We start from the raw sequence: 18,637 nt of genomic DNA on the forward strand, positions 1-18,637 counted from the left end.
GAAAGTTTATCGACTCTAGTTCATTTCAGGTGTGAAGAAACAAATAGGAAATCGGTGACAGGCCTAGAAATGTGATTTGGTTGAAAGCAGGAGCCACTTCCATCTTTGGGCATCTTGGGCGTCTCAGGAGGTCTCCCTTATGAACATCAGAGCCGTACTGAAGTATACACACTATGGGACTGAAAATCTGCTCCCTGTCTATACTCAGCATTCTTATAGACACACCCTCTTCCCAATAGCTTTCAAGCTCAGGTATCCAATCCGAAGGTCTGTGGGGTGCAGAAAACCCCCCTCGGGGTGGGGGAAGCGTATGTGCGCATGGGTGGAACACGGCCTGGCCCAGGAGGTGTAGCCCCACGGCACTCCATCGCCTATAAGGAAGTGGTAGGTTCTGAACTTCACTCACGCACCATACCAGACACAGAATGCGGAACAGCTACCGGCGAAACCGGCTCTAATCCTTGCTTTGATGGAAGGTCAGAGGCAGGGGAGGGGAAACCAGATCGAGTATGCAGTTTATCTCTCTCTCACTAGGCCAAATTAATAAAAACAAAACCTAATTTCCCCCCACTCTTACCCATTCTTATTCCTCCTCAATATTTTTCCTCTTTCTAAGACGCCTTTTTTGTTTGAGAAGCTTAATATTTGGCTGCCTTCTGAAGAAATGGGTATAGTGACAGATGAAAGACTTGTATTCATCATATAATTCAGAATAAGGGAAAAATCGACTGCTGTGCATTTAAGATTCTAACAACCTTGCAATTTTGTATAGTCCTTTCCCCCACCCGTTCTTTTGAAGAAATCTGCTTTTATTCTGTTAATAACTAACCACAGTTGCAGCAGCATGGATCCGATTAGCAGTTCTTATGGTACAAAGGGGAGAGGAAAAAAAAGCTGTGAACAGGGTTGCCAATTTGTCCACCTGGGCCCCCAGGAGAAAGATTAGATGAGGCGCCTGCCTGCTCCCTTTTTTTCCACTTGATCACTGCTCTGTGCTGCCTGATAGAGACCGGCCTTTTTAAAGCCAAGGCACTTTCTTTCCTTTGATAAAAGTTTCCTTTGCCTCCATCCTCTCTTGTCAACGATTTCTCATTCCGGGTCCCCACATGTCATGATAACTCTCAACCGCACACATGAGTAGCTGTGAAAAGTGCCACACGCTGATGCTTACTCACTGGAATCACCTTGTATCCACCCCAGAAACCCACACGGCAGTGCTCATGTACCTCGCGGGGATGAACACCTTGCTTCCCAGACCCAGAGGGGCTCCATGTGGTCAGGCCTCAGGCCTTTCTATGCTGCTTGCAGACGGACAATAACACAGGAAAAGATACACAATTTGGCTATTAAATATTAGAATTTGAGGAAAATAGCACAGTATCTATAAACTTGGGACCAACAGATAAAATACTGGTATTATAGGCAACATAGTTTCTTTATAGAATTTTTTTTTTTTTTGAGAGCGAGCCAGCGTGAGTTGAGGGGAGGGGTAGAGGGGGAAGCAGACTCCCCGCTGAGCAGGGAGCCAGACGGGGCTCGATCCCAGGACCCTGAGATCATGACCTGAGCTGAAGGCAGACGCTTAACTGACTGAGCCACCCGGGCGCCCTGGCAACATGGTTTCTGTATATTTTTTATAAAATTATTTTCTTTGAAAATAGGGTTAGTTATTAGTAATAGATATTTAAAATAATGGGATGATGAAAAAGTTGGATATTGGACAATTCCAGAATTCTGCTATCATATTTATATGGCACAATTTCTGTGCATGATGTACTAAAATCAGGCAGAGTCTACATATGCAGAGGTCTGGTTTAGACTGACACACCTTACGACTACTATTTCAGGTGCTATTTCTAAGGGAAAAGGAAGTAAAATAATCTGTCACAGTGGAATCTCTTTCAGGAGAAACGGAAATAGAATGATCCCATAAATTGTGAAATACAAAGGCACAAAGATGGCTCCCAGCCCACAGGAGGAAAGGTCATATAAGTAATCAATTTTAAAACTTACTTTTCTTGAGTTCCTGTTTATTCTAAGCGAACTGGAAGCTCTTTAATTTGGTCAGCATTCACTGAGTGTGCTCTGACTTGCCAGGCATTATGCTTGGCACCAGGGATGAAAAGGAAGCAGGGCTCCCTGCCCTCGACAGGCCCCTGGGCCAGCTGGATGACCACGGAGGGACAGTTGGACTCTCTTTCACATGGAGGGATCAGTAAGGCTTTGCAAAGGGAAAGACGCTGGAGTTGGGTCTTCAAGAGCAAGTCGGAGTTTACCAGGCTAGCGAGGGGCGGGATGGACATTCCAGGCAAAAGGAACTCAGCTCTAGGAGCAAAGAGCTGACATAAAATCACAACCAGTACTAAACTAGTTCCCTCTACTTCTTTATATATAATTTAAATTCAATTAGCCAAGACATAGTACATCATTAGTTTCAGATGTAGAGTTCAGTGATTCATCAGCTGCATATAACCCCCAGTGCTCAGCACATCACATGCCCTCCTTCATGCCCATCACCCAGTTACCCCATCCCCCCCACCCACCTCCCCTCCAGCAACCCTCAGTTTGTTTCCCAGAGTTAAGAGTCTCTTGTGGTTTGTCTCCCTCTCTGATGACTTCCCTTTCAGTTTTCCCTCCCTTCTCCTATGATCCTCTGTGCTGTTTCTTATATTCTACATACGAGTGAAGCCATATGATAATTGTCTTTCTGATTGACTTATTTCACTCAGCACAATCCCCTCCAGTTCCATCCACGTTGATGTAAATGGTAAGTATTCGTCCTTTCTGATGGCTGAGTAATATTCCATCGTTCCTAAAGAAGTTAAAAATAGAGCCACCCTATGACCCAGCAATCTCACTACTGGGTATTTACCCCAAAGACATAAATGTAGTGATCTGAAGGGGCACCTGCACCCCAATGTTTATAGCAAGAATGTCCACAATAGCCAAACTGTGGAAAGAGCCGAGATGTCCCTCTGACTACTTCTAATAAAAGGCATTGATGCCACATTAAAACAAACAAACAACTATACACTTAGCTTCAGCTCTCAAAAAATGTAGGTTTTTGTCTTTTTTCAAGTAGAACTTAAATGATACGATTCTTGGATTTTGTGTGAAATAGACTTAAAGGAACAATTGTGAAACTAGGAATTCTATTAATATCTGAGTTAGGCCTGAGAATATAGCAGTTATTTTATCACAAGAATTTTCTTCCTGTGACATTATAATTTCAATTGAATCACAACCTATTTATAGAAAGGTCAAAAAAATGACAATATGCTTTCCCTAAAGACAAATGCTTCCCTATTTATCCGTAAAATTTCCTATGACCACTACATACACAGATCCAACTCCCTCCAAAACATGCCCTCGGGACACTTCGAGGGCAGTGCTAAGCTGTCCTGGACGCAGTTGGGTGTCTCCACATTCTAGAAACACTTTCTTGCGGGGCTTCCAGAACACCACACTCTCCCTGGTTTCCCACTTACACCACTGGCTGTTCCTTTCCCTGTTCTCTACATTTCTCAGTGCCCTAGGGTTCAGTCCTCAGAATTCTTCTCTCAGTATTTCTCAACCTTGGCTGCACATAAGAATCACCTGGAGAGCTTTTTAAAAAGTCCTGGTGCAGGACTGCAGTCAGCCCGGGTGACTGGGCAGCTCTGGGGCTGGGCCTCGCAGCCATCCTCTCTAGGGGTGTTCTGTCAGCCAGGCGTGGGGACCACTGGCCTTCACTCAAGCCCCAGGTCAGCAGGTCCCAGACCAGCAGCTTCAGCACCAACTAGGAACTTGCTGGAAATGCAAACTTTCAGCTCTACCCCAAACCTACCGAATCAGAACCCGGGTGTGGGGCCCAGTCACCTGCTTTCCCAAGCCCTCGAGGTGGTTATGATGCAGGCTAGGTGCCCTAGGTAACGTCATCTAGAACCCTGATGACTCGCAAACTTCTGCAGCCGAGACCTCTGCTCAGAATCGAGATTCTTCTTAGAACCAGCTGCCTATTCAAAATCTCCCTTTGGAAGCCTAATAAACATCTCAAATGTAACATGTTCAAAACCAAACTCTTGATTCTCCCTTAAAAACTAATTTCTCCTTTGTCTTCCACTGTAGCGAATCCAATCTTAGGGGCCAAAACCCTTCCGTCCCCTTCTGCTACTCACACATCCAGACATGACCAACCTCCCCTAGGCTACTGAAGTAGCCTCCTAGCTCATCTCCCCATTTCCACCCTCGCCCCCTACGGTCCACTCAGCAGCCAGAATGATCCTTTTAAAGCCTATATTGGATTGTGCCATTCTCTGCCTTCTCTACCTGCCACATGTCTTCCAATCAGACTTAAAGTAAATTCCTAAATCCTAATCATAACCTACAAGCCCTTTATAAGCAGGCTCCTGGTTACTCTCTAATCTAATTGCCTACCCATTCTGTCTCCATCTCCCCCTCTTTACTGTGCTCCAGCCCCAGTGACTTCCCTGTGTCTCCCCTGCCCAGCACACCAAAAACACCACTAATTCAGGGCCTGTGTGCTTGCTCACTGCTCCGCGTGGATACCTCTCTCCCAGACATTCACATGGCTTCCTTTTGCCGTTTGATCACTGAGTTCCCAGGGCGAATATGAATTTCTAAGAGATACCTTCCCCTAGGGACGCCTGGGTGGCTCAGTCGTTAAGCGTCTGCCTCTGGCTCAGGTCATGATCCCAGGGTCCTGGGATGGAGTCTCACATGGGGTTCCTTGCTCAGCAGGGAGCCTGCTTCTCCCTCTGCCTGCCGCTGCCCCCACCCCCGCTTGTGATAAATAAAATCTTAAAAAAGAAAAAATATGAGACACCTTCCCCAATCACTGCTATCTAAAAGAAACAACCTGATTTTCCCCCCAACAATACCTGAAAATAAATTATATACTTATTTGCTCATTTCCCAGCTTTCCCACTAGAATTTAAGTTTCATGAGGACAGGGCCCTTCGTCATGTTCAGTGCATTTTCCCCAGTTCCTAGAAACATGCCCGCAGCAGAAGATGTATTCATCACTTGGCTGAATTAATGAATGAAAGAGAACGATAAACAAGGATGGAAGGAAAATGAGTCATTGGGCCAGCTGGCCTTCCTCAGGAAATCACCTGATTTATCCAACAGCAAAAGTACAACATGCTACTTTTCAAAAAGCCACCCAATGAATTAATACGTTTGGCATCCTCAGCAAGGTCACATTCTTGGCATTCGGCTATATGCATTTAATGTAGTTTGCAAGTACAAACTCCTGTGTCACTTTCTGTTTGGAAGGGAGAATATCAACATTAACAATCCCTGGTTATATCATTTATAAACATGCAGATGTGAATTATTAAAGATTAATGCATTTTAGGATTGGTGTCGGCATTCCGTTTGTCTCATGCCGAAACCAATTCTGTTCTTCATTAGTCAATGACAACCCATATCACCCTGTTATGGGAGAGAAATCAAAGGTGCAAGGGTGTGAGCTGAGAGTAAGTGATGAAACTGATTAGTAAGAGACTTAACGGGCTATAATCAATCAATACATCATCATAATTCTGGCTCCAGGGCTATTGGAACATAGAGAAATAAACATAACACCCGCTGTAAAATGGTTTTGTTCCCTTCACAACCGGTATCTATTCCCTTTAGAAAATATGGTAACATAGATCAGAAGTTTGTGAAATCAGCTTTAGGGACATCTTGACCATAAGTACTACTCATTTTATCACCATTTTCCAAAATGCATAGTCGAATGATTTGTGAAACTTTTACTTCCAGGCTAAGATTAGTTTACAAAAGCTTTGGTACCCTCCGTTCCAATTCCTCGCTCCCTGTGAAGGCAGCGAACAGTGCAGGTCAATGCCAACGGCATTTCGACAGTCGCGGCGCACTGCTGATTCAAGGAGCAACAACACTTAGTTAAACACAAGTTTAGAGGGCTGACGGTCTGCTCGGCTCAAGAACTGAAATCAAACAGTCAACAAGGAGATTGAAATGCTTCTTCTGTGAACAGTGTAAAAAAAAAATGGAGAAGTGGGCGTGGACTGCTGGATCAGCCACGTACACACATTAGTCACCGCAATTCTCACAGAGCGGGAAGGAGACACAAAGTATTACCCTGGTGACACAGGTTTTTCTATGTTTTCATATGCAGAAGATCCAAGAAAGGGAATGGAAACCGAGAGGGAGAGTTTAAACTGAACTGCATAACTTAATTTTTAACTGAGAGGAGGAGCAAAACCACCTGGAAATGTGTATTTTGAAAAAATCCTAATATTCTCTTATTTCTGAATGTGGGAGAAGAAGTGGAAAAGGTTGAACCTGAAATTGATTGGACTGGAAGAATTGAAAACAATTTCTGCTTTTGAAAAAAAGAAGAAATACTCATTCCCCAATTACCAGAATACCTGACTTGGGTCAGGAGGGGCCTGAAAAGGAAAAGGGTAGCTCAGAACCCCAGCTGTTTAGAATGCAAGGATCTGGCTGCAGGTCAGCAGTGGGGAGCCTGCCCTCTAGACACAGCAGGAGAACAACCACGATGTCAACAAAGTGCTTAGTCTCCAGAACATGGCTCCTGGTCTGAATTTTAAATTAGTACCCTAAAGGGGAAGGCTCTAGTATCTAAGCCCTACAGAAATGCAATCGCATCTCTCTCAAAGACAAAATATATTGTTGCTTTCTTAAGTATTGCTAAGCATCATTTGGAATGGATCTGAAATTACTGTTTTGTATAACATACAAATAGTTTACTTTGTAAGGGAAAAAAAAAATACTGGCTGAAGTTCTCCATGGTTTGTAGAACTGCTGAATTGATGTTTTCCAGGCTGCCACAGATTAAAAACACGGATATATCAATGGCATTTTGTGTTTAAGAATTTTTTTTCCTGCTCAGCTTGCCAATAAGCAGCATGCATCTTCCTTGCAACAAGCTGTTGGAGGATTTCTACTTCGAGAGAAGCCAAAACGGAGCACTTGATAGATGTTTTAAAATAAGATTTACCAGGTAGGGTGACTGTGCACACTTTCAAGTAAAAAATGCGTCACTCCCTGCAGTGGCATCTCCGAGATAGATGCTCCTGATGGGACCATGACAGGAAACTGGGTTAGAACCACTTACACAGAGTGAAATAAATTCAGAATTTTACCCTGCGTTTTAAGCAAAGATAAACTAAAAAGTGGAAAATTTCTTTATTTAGGATGGGTTAGACTTTCAGCCCTAAGAGTTCTAAAAATCCAAGGGGAATGGATTAAAAAAAAAAAAAAATCGAGAGATACGGCTTGCACCCTCTGGTGTTCATTTTGTAGGTACTAATCTTGACAAATTAGACCAGGAACTATCATTTCCTCTCACTAAAATCCTTCCTGTTCACTCCAGCCTATGACTAACTCCTAAATGCAATTCATTTTTCTCTTTCCCATTATAGCATCCTTCCAGAATCTGCTTGTCTGAATGTCAAATTAAGCAAGAAAATTAGTTTTTTGACCAGAGTATCTTCTTGTTTTTATGTGCAGCTCTATCAGCTCCCACAGACATCCTAGCTCTCACTTGGCTTAGTGGAGGGTAGAAGCAGGTGAGCACTTACATAGGATATACCACAGTGCTGCCCTAAAAGAATCATTTTCCATATTTAATCGAATATGTGCCACCCTTTTTTGGAATTCATTCTTTTAGTATCTGAGATTTTCCGGAGGGGTACAAATTCATTAGGACTGGTTGGTATGCTGGATGCATCACTTACCATCCAGGAACTGACATGATAATGCTTCAGAGAATCAGGCTTAACCGTAAAGTAACTGGTGCTTTAAGAGAGTGGAAGGGTGATCTCTGGCAAACCAATTCTACAGGCTCTTAAAACCTGTGATCCTTTTCGAAGGACAGCAACTGAAGGTATCTGCCGGGTGTGAGTCTGTACAGGTCAAGGGGCACGGAGTGCGTGGCGGGGGGAGGGGGGTGTGCGCCTGGGGGAGGCTCCCTGGAAGCAGCTGTGTGTGTGTATATGTGTGCCCAGGGAAATGCTCCAGCGAACTGCAGAGGGAGGGACAGGAGAGCTTCCAGAGGAGGGAGGCATGAATAGCAAAAGATCGGAGCGATGAGGACCGCTCTTGAAAGCTTAATGAAAGACTTTGGTCCACCTCACCCTCCTCCTTCACGGTCTCTCAGCTCTTAAACCGTCCTGACCCACAGCCTCTCATGCGCGCGAGCGCGCTCTCTCTCTCTCTCTCTCGCTCTCGCTCTCCTCTGTCCGACAGTCAAGTTGGAGAGGAGCCATGTGAGAGGTGAGACCTCAAACAGCAAGCACATAAAACTCAAAGAGTTTTACTTTCATATTTGATGAAACTTCATCTCTGTTGACGACCGCCAGGAGGATGGGGTCTTTGATTAGTCTTATAATAAAGATCCAGGACGAAGCCAGAAGGAATGGCCATGAAAAGCAAACATCTATTCATCATGACGCCAACCTGAATACCTAGATTTGTATCTTTGGTCCTAGCCTATTATAATCAATAGCCCTTCTGCTGTCAGATGAAAGGCTCTTAACTCCACCTAAAATTGGACTTGGTGCAGACGCCAAGTGCTAAAAAAAAAAGGGGGGGGGAGGAATGGAGAAAATCTATTCAGGGATTTACAGTTACTATCCTTAGAGCTCTGTTAACAAAACCAATGAATATTCTCAGCAGTCTGAACATTTAAAGTTTTTATAAACAAAAATGTTCATGAGGCTATGAACAGTTAATTTCTGCCTGCCCATCACCACTCTCCACTGTACACTCACCCTTCTTAATATTTAACACCGTTGTTGCTTCCAGCACATGGAGGAAAAAGCTGACAAAAGCCTTTGGCCAATAAAATAAAAATTAAAAAAAAGTTGGGCTTATTTACATTTTTGCTTTGTTAGTAAACTGGCATGGTTGGCTCTGGAGGCAAGACAAGTGAAATTAACACCCACTAAATCTTCTGGCAACAGCTACGCATTCTGATGTTGTGCTGTGTCAGCTTCGCTACGTGTGGGGACGAATGAGGACCCGTGTCAGACCTACACAATACATTCAAGACCCAATCGTTTATTTTCCTAAAACCAAGGTAAATAACTCTAGGATGTGAGCCAGTAAGCAGCAAAAATACAATGGGATCATTTATTAAAAGGGAAACCACATGTCTAACATTAGACCTTTCAAATCGATTGCACCCGACGTGAGATTTGCCTGATTTAAATGTGTATATACATGAGCACTACCAATTAGAAAGATGAAGATACTTCGTTTCTGTCTCTAAATATAAATACACCAATATAAAGAAGAGGGAGAAATGAAAGCAGAGAGAAGAAACAAGGAAACGTATCATGGCACTGGGGGGAACTACAACGTACACATTTTGGTTCACCAACGCGTGTTTACATTGAATGACAGGGGCTTGAAACCCTTTAACGTCTGCCTACGGACTGCCGACTGCCGCAGGGCTGGAGCCCAGGAATGTGCAAACAAAGGGGGAATCCATGTGGCTACTTACCATAGAAAATCTCCATCCTGCTTTTCAAAAGAATGCAGGAAGGAAAAGCCCCACTGAGCGAGGGCAGTGCCAGGGCCGACGCCAGGGCCGACGCCAGGGCCGACGCGTGCCAGCGTGTATCACGGCAGCCGTCCCCAGGATGCTCACAATGTTTGGGAGGCAACAGGGCAGGAGGGCAAACGTGCAGTGGGTGGAGAAGCGGTTTCACAGGCAAGAAAGAGATTCAGCCATTCGGGATGCTTTCCTGGGCTTTTGTTTATCTACCTCTGTGATAGTTCTCATTAGCTGTCAATTTCATTTAGCAGGACAGAGATGGAGAACAAGGATTGCTCTTTTTTTCACAAACCCTGGGAGGCAACAGTAGGAAGAAGCCCCACAACAGTCTGGTTTTACCCCGCCGTGGCTATCGGATACACACCAGCTGCGCGTTCTAACAATGACTTGCCGGAGAGACAATGACTGAAAGAGTCAATCTGTGACACACGGAGAAGCAGGAGCAAGCCAGAGCGGGAGGTAACGGGAGAGAAGAGAGGTCAGAAGAAACAAGTTAGTGCTGGCAACAAGAGGAGGGAACGGGGGGAAGAGAAAGCACCATATTACAGGGAAAAAAAAAGGGGGGGGGGTGGAAAGTCCAACCAGACATTCCCAAAGCAGCAGTTGGGAGTCTCCTGCCCTGGGTGGGACACCGGGCCATCACCACCTGATATCCGTACTTCACCAGGACAGACTCAGAAGCAAATGCTGGTAGACCGTACATTGGGCTTAGGATCTAATGGATGGATTCACAAAACTTCAACATGAGGATTAGGAATGGGAAAAGGAGAAGGTGAGACTACTAAATGGGCCTAATGATTCTCTAAGGGAAGGTGTCTTTGCATTTGGTTAAATAAAAAAGGAACAATGAACTTCATGACCATCTCTAAAACGTGGTTTTATTACCTATGACCAAGTTCACACAAATCCATTAAAAAAAGAAAAAAAAAAAAAACAAGGGCATATAGGCTAGGTGGAGGGAAAGAGAAGACCAAAATTTTTTTCAAACAAAAACCTGCATGATTTTTAACAAATCCCCTTCAGATAACAACATACAAGGTTTGTGATGAGCATCTATCAAAAACCGATGTTTGAACATCCCTGGGCTTAGCTTTGGGAACAGAGGAGGAGAAACAGGTAGTATCTGGACGCAAGCCATGGAGGATAACCAACCACCAAGAGGTCCAGGGCAAGATAGATGAGTGGCTCCTCTGTATGAATTAAAAAAGGGTGCCCCTTCCCACAGGAGAGCAGCCTGAATTTCACTCTCATTTACCCCTCTGGCCCATGTCCTTGTCCATGAGCAACCTGCTCGACTGCACCCGGCCACTAAGAGGGTGTACTGACCAGTTAGTTAATGCTGTCTCCATACACGCAAAAGTGTGAGAAATAACCCTGGATTTTAAAACTACCTCTATCGTTAAATTTTCGGTTAGACTGCCTGTCCATCACATTACACAACAATCAATTTGCCTAGGATCTAAATGAAGCAAGGGTATGGATTCTTGTTTTCCCCTTGTCTTCTGGTCTCCTCTTGGCCTTCTCAGACCCAATCCCCAAGAAGATCAACCACTAACTTATCTTTTTTTTTTTCCAGGTTAGAAGAAACATGGATTCAACTTCATGAAAATACATTACGCTTTCATGGCTGGCTCGAAGGCAGTCCTACTGAGTGACTTCAGTAAACCCAGCAAGTCATCACTGGAAACTTGACATGTGTGTCTTCTGAACTGTACAAGAACACCACTGGATTAAGAATCAGAAGACTCGCTGCCCAAACCAACTGTGTTGCTCTGGTCAGTAATCACGAGGGGAAGCCTCTAGGTCTCAGATAATAATAACCGTAACCACAACAATAGTTAACATGCACTGAGTGCTGACCCTGTACCTGCTTCATGTGCATTAACACATTTGAACTTTACAGGAACCCTAAGACATACAGTTATTATCTTTACAAATGCAGAAACTGAGGCTCGGAGAGGCTTAGAGGCCTGTCCAAGGTTACGCAACAAGGAAGCGCCAGTAAAATGAGGAGGTGAGATCAGATGATTATAAAAGTCCATCCCGCTGAAACGTAATCTGTGATTCCAGCCAGGAGAACAGGGAACAGGTGTCGAAACTGCCGACCAGATTTCCCAAGAGGTTATTCCTCTTACAGTAACATGAACATGAGAGAAACGTTCCATTTGCCGTGCTGTATAGAATTCCATGACTCTGTAGCCCACTGCCCTCAGCAAACGTGGTTACGGATCTACTTGAAGAGCCTTCCTCCCCCCAGATGGAACCTCTGCTGTGTCATCTCTTCCCTGAACCAGGCGGATGCAGAGGAGTGGCCTGGGAGTGTGCGGTGAAATGAAAATGGAGGCCCTGGGCAGTTCGCATTTTGGACCCAAGTTTAAAAACAAACTGGATGCTTTAAACATTTCCAAGAAACCTGAGAGCTTTCTACTAAAAACTTCCTTTCCCAGGAAGCAGGCTGAGAGAATCCTATCCAGGCCCCCACCCGCAGTGACTTGTTGAGATGGGGCTAATGGGTCATCAGAAGCGTCATCCGCTGACCAACTTAACCCTGCGCATGACAGAACGAAGCAGCAGACGCTGAAGCCAGTGCCCCTGCTGAGCTACCTCCTCCACAATCTACGCTATCATGTGTCCCAAGCGAGCTTGTTTCTTGGGGATGTGTTCTACACCGCATCAAAATCCAAACAGTGAGGAGGAAGCCTCAAAATCCCCATCGGAATGGTAAAACGTATGTATGCAAATCATCAGACTGTGAATTACCCGTGTCAGGAATTTTAAATGAAAAACTACAATATCTTTATATCTCAGAAAAGTTTTCATTGAAGTTATTAAGAAAAGTCCTTTTGATCCAATTTAGAAAGCAGCGCGTTTTTGCTTGACAAATACAGTATTTTACATATGACTGTCCAATGTTTAGGTAAGTGATGCTTCAAAAACCATCTCATAACCAAAAATTGCCTAAGGACTTCTGAAAAATAGAGTATTCATAGCTTTAAAAAATGTTAAAAGCAGATAAATCCAGGTTTTACTATAATCTCTGTGAGGACAAACATATCTTTGAAAGAAAGGTTAACATCAAAATGCCTTCATCAAAATGTGCAAAATTATAGCTGTTATCTAAAATATGGATGAATCTGAGAAACAGAATATTTAGTTAAATAAGTAAATTCTAGAAGACCATTTACAGTACAAATGGGGTAGCCACATTTCCTGTTGTGCCAAGAACCTTCCTAGTTTATGCCTGTTGTCCTGTAATTATTAATAGCAACCCTTCCTGCCCCCAAAGTGTCTCAGCTCAGCTGAAAAATGATACAGTCATTCTAAACATACATATAGAAACATGTAAATACGTTTCTATAAATCTCAAAACTAAACAAAACTAATGATACATACTCTATGGATTTTCGCAATAAAATTCTTCAAAAAAACCCCAAAAAGAACCATTAAAAAAATATTCAGAGAGTATTTGGGGCAGGGGAGAGGAAGAAGCCTGAAGAGAAGGGAGGAACACACAGGTAGACAACAACAACACTGTGATACTCCAATTCTTAAACTGGACGTGGGTTCATGAGTATTCTTTGATAGTTATGTCTCACGATTAGCATGTTCTATACATTTATATATATACATGTTTATATATAAAACATTCCATCATGAGCTTTTTTTAAGGATAAAAGAAATAAAATGGTAAGAAGGGATAAAACTACCATCCATGCTTTCAAAAGAACAGAGTAAACTATTAGAAAATGTATCAGCAATTTAATATAGTTCTAATAGGTTAGTAAGAGGCACTTTCTGGCAAGCCACCTAGACTGTGTTAGCAAAAGTTACAAGGGAAAAAAATTACATTTAGTTTGCTGATACAAGAAATGGGTGATGTTGACATAAGAAAGCTGGACGCAACAGACAAATGAGCCTACGTACACAATAAAGCAAGCAGAAGATACAGAAGCAGTTAAGACCACTGAGATACGAATGCAAGAGTTAACTGGAACATGAACTCCTCGTATCAAAATCAGAAGGTCCGTTTCTATCAGTAACAAGGACTTGAATGTGTGAGGGCCAAGTAAAACATAGGTGAGTGTAAACACGAAACATGGGCTACACAATATCCGTCCTGGCATAAATTAAACAGAACCATACAAACTAAGGCCAATCCTTGTGCACAGTCTCACCTTGGTGGCACTTACCAACAGAGCATCTTAATGAACAGAATCATTACAAAATTCGCTAAGAATAAATAATTTTCTAGCATGAGGTGAATGTCCAAGCCAAAAATATCAAAGTAATTGGTGATTTTATTGAGTGTTTATATTCATTAGTTGAGTATCTTCAGGAACTGGAACTCTCAAATGCTTTGGTGACAATTCACATCACCAGGTTTTTCAACAGTAAGAAAGCAGCGGCATGCGTGTTGCTCTTGATGAACACCAGGTCTGTCTTGACTACAGAGTAAAATAGTAATTACTGAGAAATTAATACCTGGAATACTTGCAGGAGAAATTGGGCCAGATCGCGACTGGTTGCTGCCCACAGGAGAGCCGACAGGAGAAGGTGATGGACCCCCAGGGATGCTGGAGAGATGAGGGGATGCATGCGGAGAGAAAGGTGACTGAGCCGGGTTGCTCTGATCCCCTTGGCTGCTCGTGGACCCAGACGCACTGACTGCTGAGCTCAGAGTTGCCTCCGTTCCCGTGGGGAGGTCATCGATGGAGCCAGACAGGTCCTGAGAAAGAAAGAAAGAAACACCATATGTTTATGGAGTAACACACTCGGACCCATACCTGACCAAAAAACGATTTAAAAATCCTAACAATGCCCCTTTCAGAGACAGTTTTTCTTAGATAATTGCCAAAATTCAGAGCATGGCCACTTGTTATTAGAAGACTTTCAGGAGGTCTCTTCGTGAGTTGAACCCTAAGATCTGTTCCAGCCCCCAAAAGTAAATAAAGTTGTACCTCTCTTTCATAAAGCCATCTGACAGCTTTCCTTTAAGCTGCCAGCACCTAGCCCAACACACATGTTCAAAGAGTCACAGGAAACAGCACTTGACTTGGTGACTTACCATCTGAATGGAATGGTGGCTTCAATACTGAAAACTACTGTTCTGGATCCTTCTATTTAGAGTCAACATTGAAGGACTGTTTGAATTTCAAACTATAATATTCCAATGGAACAGCAATTATTTGTTTATTTATTTATTTGAGAGAGTGCCCGTGTGTGTGTGTGAGCAGGGGGAGGGGCAGAGGGAGAGAAAGGGAATCTTAAGCAGATTCTGCACTGAGCATGCAGCCCAACGTGGGGCCTGATCTCACAACCCTGAGACGAAATCAGGAGTTGGGCGCTCAACCGACTAAGCCACCCAGGCACCCCACAGAACAGCAAAATTTTAACCAAACCTTGTGGTGAGAAACTCTTGCATTCTAAGTAACTGTAAGTGCCATTATAATAAAATAGTGACATATATGTTTCTGAATGATATTGTGAATATAAACCCCTTTGAGGTCATGTTGGCAGAAATGAGTCCTAATGTTATACCTTAGTTTTTTATAACAATTTTAAGCTAAACAAACAATTTTTGGTGCCAACTAATTTGTTCCTAACACCCTCTAAGGCAGTTGTTAAAATCACCATTAGACAGATACAGGAACTGAAGCTCAGCTAGTCGGTGACGGTCGAAGGTGACCCCACTGAGGACAGAACCATCTGCTAAAGGGGACGAAGGGAGGCTGAGGGAGGAGAAAGGAGAAAAACAGGCTTCTGCACCCTTGTCAGATTGAAAGGGGGAGAGACTTTAGTCTGGCCTTCCTCACCGCCGTGGCACCAGGGCCCAGAACGGCGCTCAGTCCCGCTCACCCAGCAGGCGCTCAGTCAGCCAGGGCCGGCCTGTAACCCCAGGTCACAAGAGTCTGCAGACCCAGGCGGGGCGCAGGGCCAGCGCTGACTGAGCTCTCAAAGCTGCGGTGCGGTCTACAATTACTTGTCTTGATGATCTAGGACTAAATGCTACAGAACGGGATCAGAAATGCTAGGTGATGCTACTGTCTACAAAGCATATTCAATTCTAATTTATACCCTCGACTCATTCAACTTTATTAATTTTACCTCACTGCTTACTACAGGGACGTCTAAAACTAGGGCTTGGAAAACTGGTGGAGGTGGATGCTTAGGATCTGAAGAATGAATCTAGACCAGCAAATACAAAAGGGAGCAGGTAAAGCACAGCTGGTTATAGCTCTTCAGGGTCCCCCCAAGTGTCAAAAAGCAAACTCAGGATGAGGATCCCAGTCTCCTGGAAAGTTTATCTGTTAACCATCTGCTATATCATATAATTAACTTCTCTCTTTTTTTTAACAGCAAAATTGCCAAAGATTAAAAAATACCTTCTTAATAGCTGTGAAAGCCTCACAAAAACGAATGTTACGGAAAAACAAAAATTTCTTATGCTAAGAAGAATAACATCTAAGTAGAGAGTACTCTTCAACGTCATATAACCGTGCTTATGAATAACAAACATAATAGTAACAGCGTAGATTGAACACATCACCATTGAGAAAGTATCATTAAATTTCCAAAATGAAATGGGGCAAACAAAATCGTATTTTCAGAATCCAGAGAAAAAAAATAAACATTTCTATGCAGGGCACACAAGTTGCATGATTTTGCACATATTCAGCTGCTAAAACATTGTATTTGACTTGACTACTGGGTTCAACAACAGTTCGATTCAGACTCTTTGAACTGAACACAGCTTTTGCAAAGCAGGGTCGGAAACACAGGAAGGTTATTAAGCAAGTGACATGCTACATACAATGGAGAAAATACTCACACTTCAGAAATCAAGACAAGTATCTGAGTTTCTAGAAACAACACCGAAGCCAGCAGAGTGTATACGTGCACACACACCGACTTGCTGAAAGAGGAAACAGGGCAAGTTCCATTGGTCCCTCCCTCCCTCCCCAGGCCCACGGCTGACTCCTCACGTGCACAGCCTCAGAGCGAGGATGGGTGCTGGGGTGGGGAAGAGTGGTTGGAGTCCTGGATGGTTCTTTAAGTCCCTCCCTTCCTAACCTGATGTAACCAATTCACAGAAGTGCGGAGGGACCCCCGGCGGGGCTCTTCAAAGCACTGCAGCCTCTGGCCGGGGGCTCAAACTGGACCCTGCCTATTTTTGCTTTGCCCACCAGCTGACTGTTTTTAAACGACTGGAAAAAAAAAAAAAATCAAGGGCAACACTTTGTGATCTACTTGCAAAATACCTGCAATTCAAATTTCAGCGTCTGTAAAGTTTTACTGGAACACTGTCCCCGCCGTTCCTTTATGTGTGGCCCACCGCTGCTACAGAGACCCCGAGGCCCGCAAAGCCTAAAATATTTACCATGGGGCCCTTTCAGGAAAAGTGTGCCAACCCCCGATTCAGAGAGTGGTGGGATTCCTGGTATAGCCTCTACTGTCGCTGCCTCTCCCTTGGGGTAAAGAAGAGGAGACGGGCCTCCGCTGAAGTGCATGGTGACAACTGCCCGGCAGGACCTGTCGGCACTTCCCCCAGAAGAGGCGCTGACCGCACGACTGCACCCACCGGGGAAACACCGAATGGGAGCCAGAGAGAACCGTGCTCTCTTTGCAGGTATTCGAATCACCCAGGGAGGCCCCCAGTGAGGATGGCTGGTGGGCTCCAGGTGTAGACACACTCCCTTAATACCTCACGAATGTGTATGACTAATAAACAAAGGGTCAATCAGACAAAATCAGTTGGGGCGCGGAGAATAGGATTTGATGCTTCTTTGGAGAAAAAGAAATCAGTAGATAACTAAATATAAAACCATTCTCTTTTACTACACTACATATGGGATATTAAACATAGAAAAGACTTGACATAGATTCGATTTTTTAAAACATCATTATTTGAAGTTAAATAATCTTATGCAAATCTTTCTTCATAAAAAAAAAAAAAAACCAAACAAACCCAAATTGTTACTTGGAAATTTGAAAAATTCTCCACATCACCTATAAATTCCTTCCCTGTCCTCCCTTAAAATTCCAAGTTATGGCTGAACAAGTGACACAGATGGGTGGTAAGAAGGCTTCATTCAAGCTGCAAAAGCATGAAAAACATTTCTGTTATTCAACAAGCTGATCGAGGAAATACCAAGAGAAAAATATAAAAACAGTGGCTTTCTTAGTATTCACATGTCATCAGAATTTCAGGGCTGACTAGACCTCAGTGTAACAGAAGAGTAATAAAAAGATATAATTTCTGTATTACTATTATACATACACGTAACTTTTATATGTAAATTATAGAGAAATATTCCCGCCCTGCAGACGCTTAGGGTATCCATATGTATAGCTATCTTAAAACATGTTAATAAAAGAAGTTCAACAGTGGTTTAAACATTCAGCCTAGTTAACAAAGAAGCTCTGTAACTAATACTCCTCTGGAGGACAATTTAGTCAGCAGGGCACCAACTCTATTCTTCTTTTGTAAGTACTATCAGATCTATGATGTCTGGAAAGAACAGAGAGACCTTACTGCATCTCATTCTAACCAAGGCACCTTCAAGCTACAGTGCTTCCATTTATCTTGCTGGGAAGCTGGCAGGTAAGGTAATGGCAGGGAGGACTCTTTGAAGGGGCTGGAGTCCCCCTGCCCCACAGCATTCCCGGCATCTTTCCTTTGTATGGAGGGGAGTGACGGGTAAGGCAATGACTTCATGGGCTCCTACAGAGTAAATTCAGGATTTTGCCAGGACAGCCTGAGTTGGTAAAATCTTGCTCTCAAGTTGGGTTTTCAGTATCTGACATCACTCAGGATACTACTTTCCAGCACACCAAAAATAAGATAACTTCTACTGTCGATGGTTAATTTATTTTTAGAAAATCAATGCCTTAAAAAAGAAAAGCTTGTTTTGCTTTAAAATTTAAGTGAAAGTTCCCTGCAAAGACTTTCCCTCTGTAAACCATCATCTCTGCACCCTCTGTCCATGTAAAATTTTCATTCTAATCCAAGTGACAAGTACAAGAGATTTCACTGCACTTGGAATGAAATGCCACCAGGGAGCAATAACAATCCTATCAAGACTC

General features: G+C 43.4%; 1 protein-coding gene across 11 annotated transcripts in view; it reads right to left on the bottom strand.

Moving 5' to 3' along the window:
- Positions 1–18,637, bottom strand: part of ARID1B (AT-rich interaction domain 1B) — a 437,415-nt gene that overhangs the window by 116,976 nt on the left and 301,802 nt on the right. For all 11 annotated transcript variants that reach the window (XM_027601115.2, XM_027601112.2, XM_027601114.2 and 8 more), the window contains one exon: positions 14,036–14,279. In XM_027601115.2, the coding sequence (XP_027456916.2) occupies positions 14,036–14,279 (244 nt within the window). The remainder of the gene's footprint in view (positions 1–14,035; positions 14,280–18,637) is intronic.

Source organism: Zalophus californianus, chromosome 7 (genome assembly GCF_009762305.2).
Source record: "Zalophus californianus isolate mZalCal1 chromosome 7, mZalCal1.pri.v2, whole genome shotgun sequence".
In the NCBI taxonomy this organism is placed as follows: Eukaryota; Metazoa; Chordata; class Mammalia; order Carnivora; family Otariidae; genus Zalophus; species Zalophus californianus.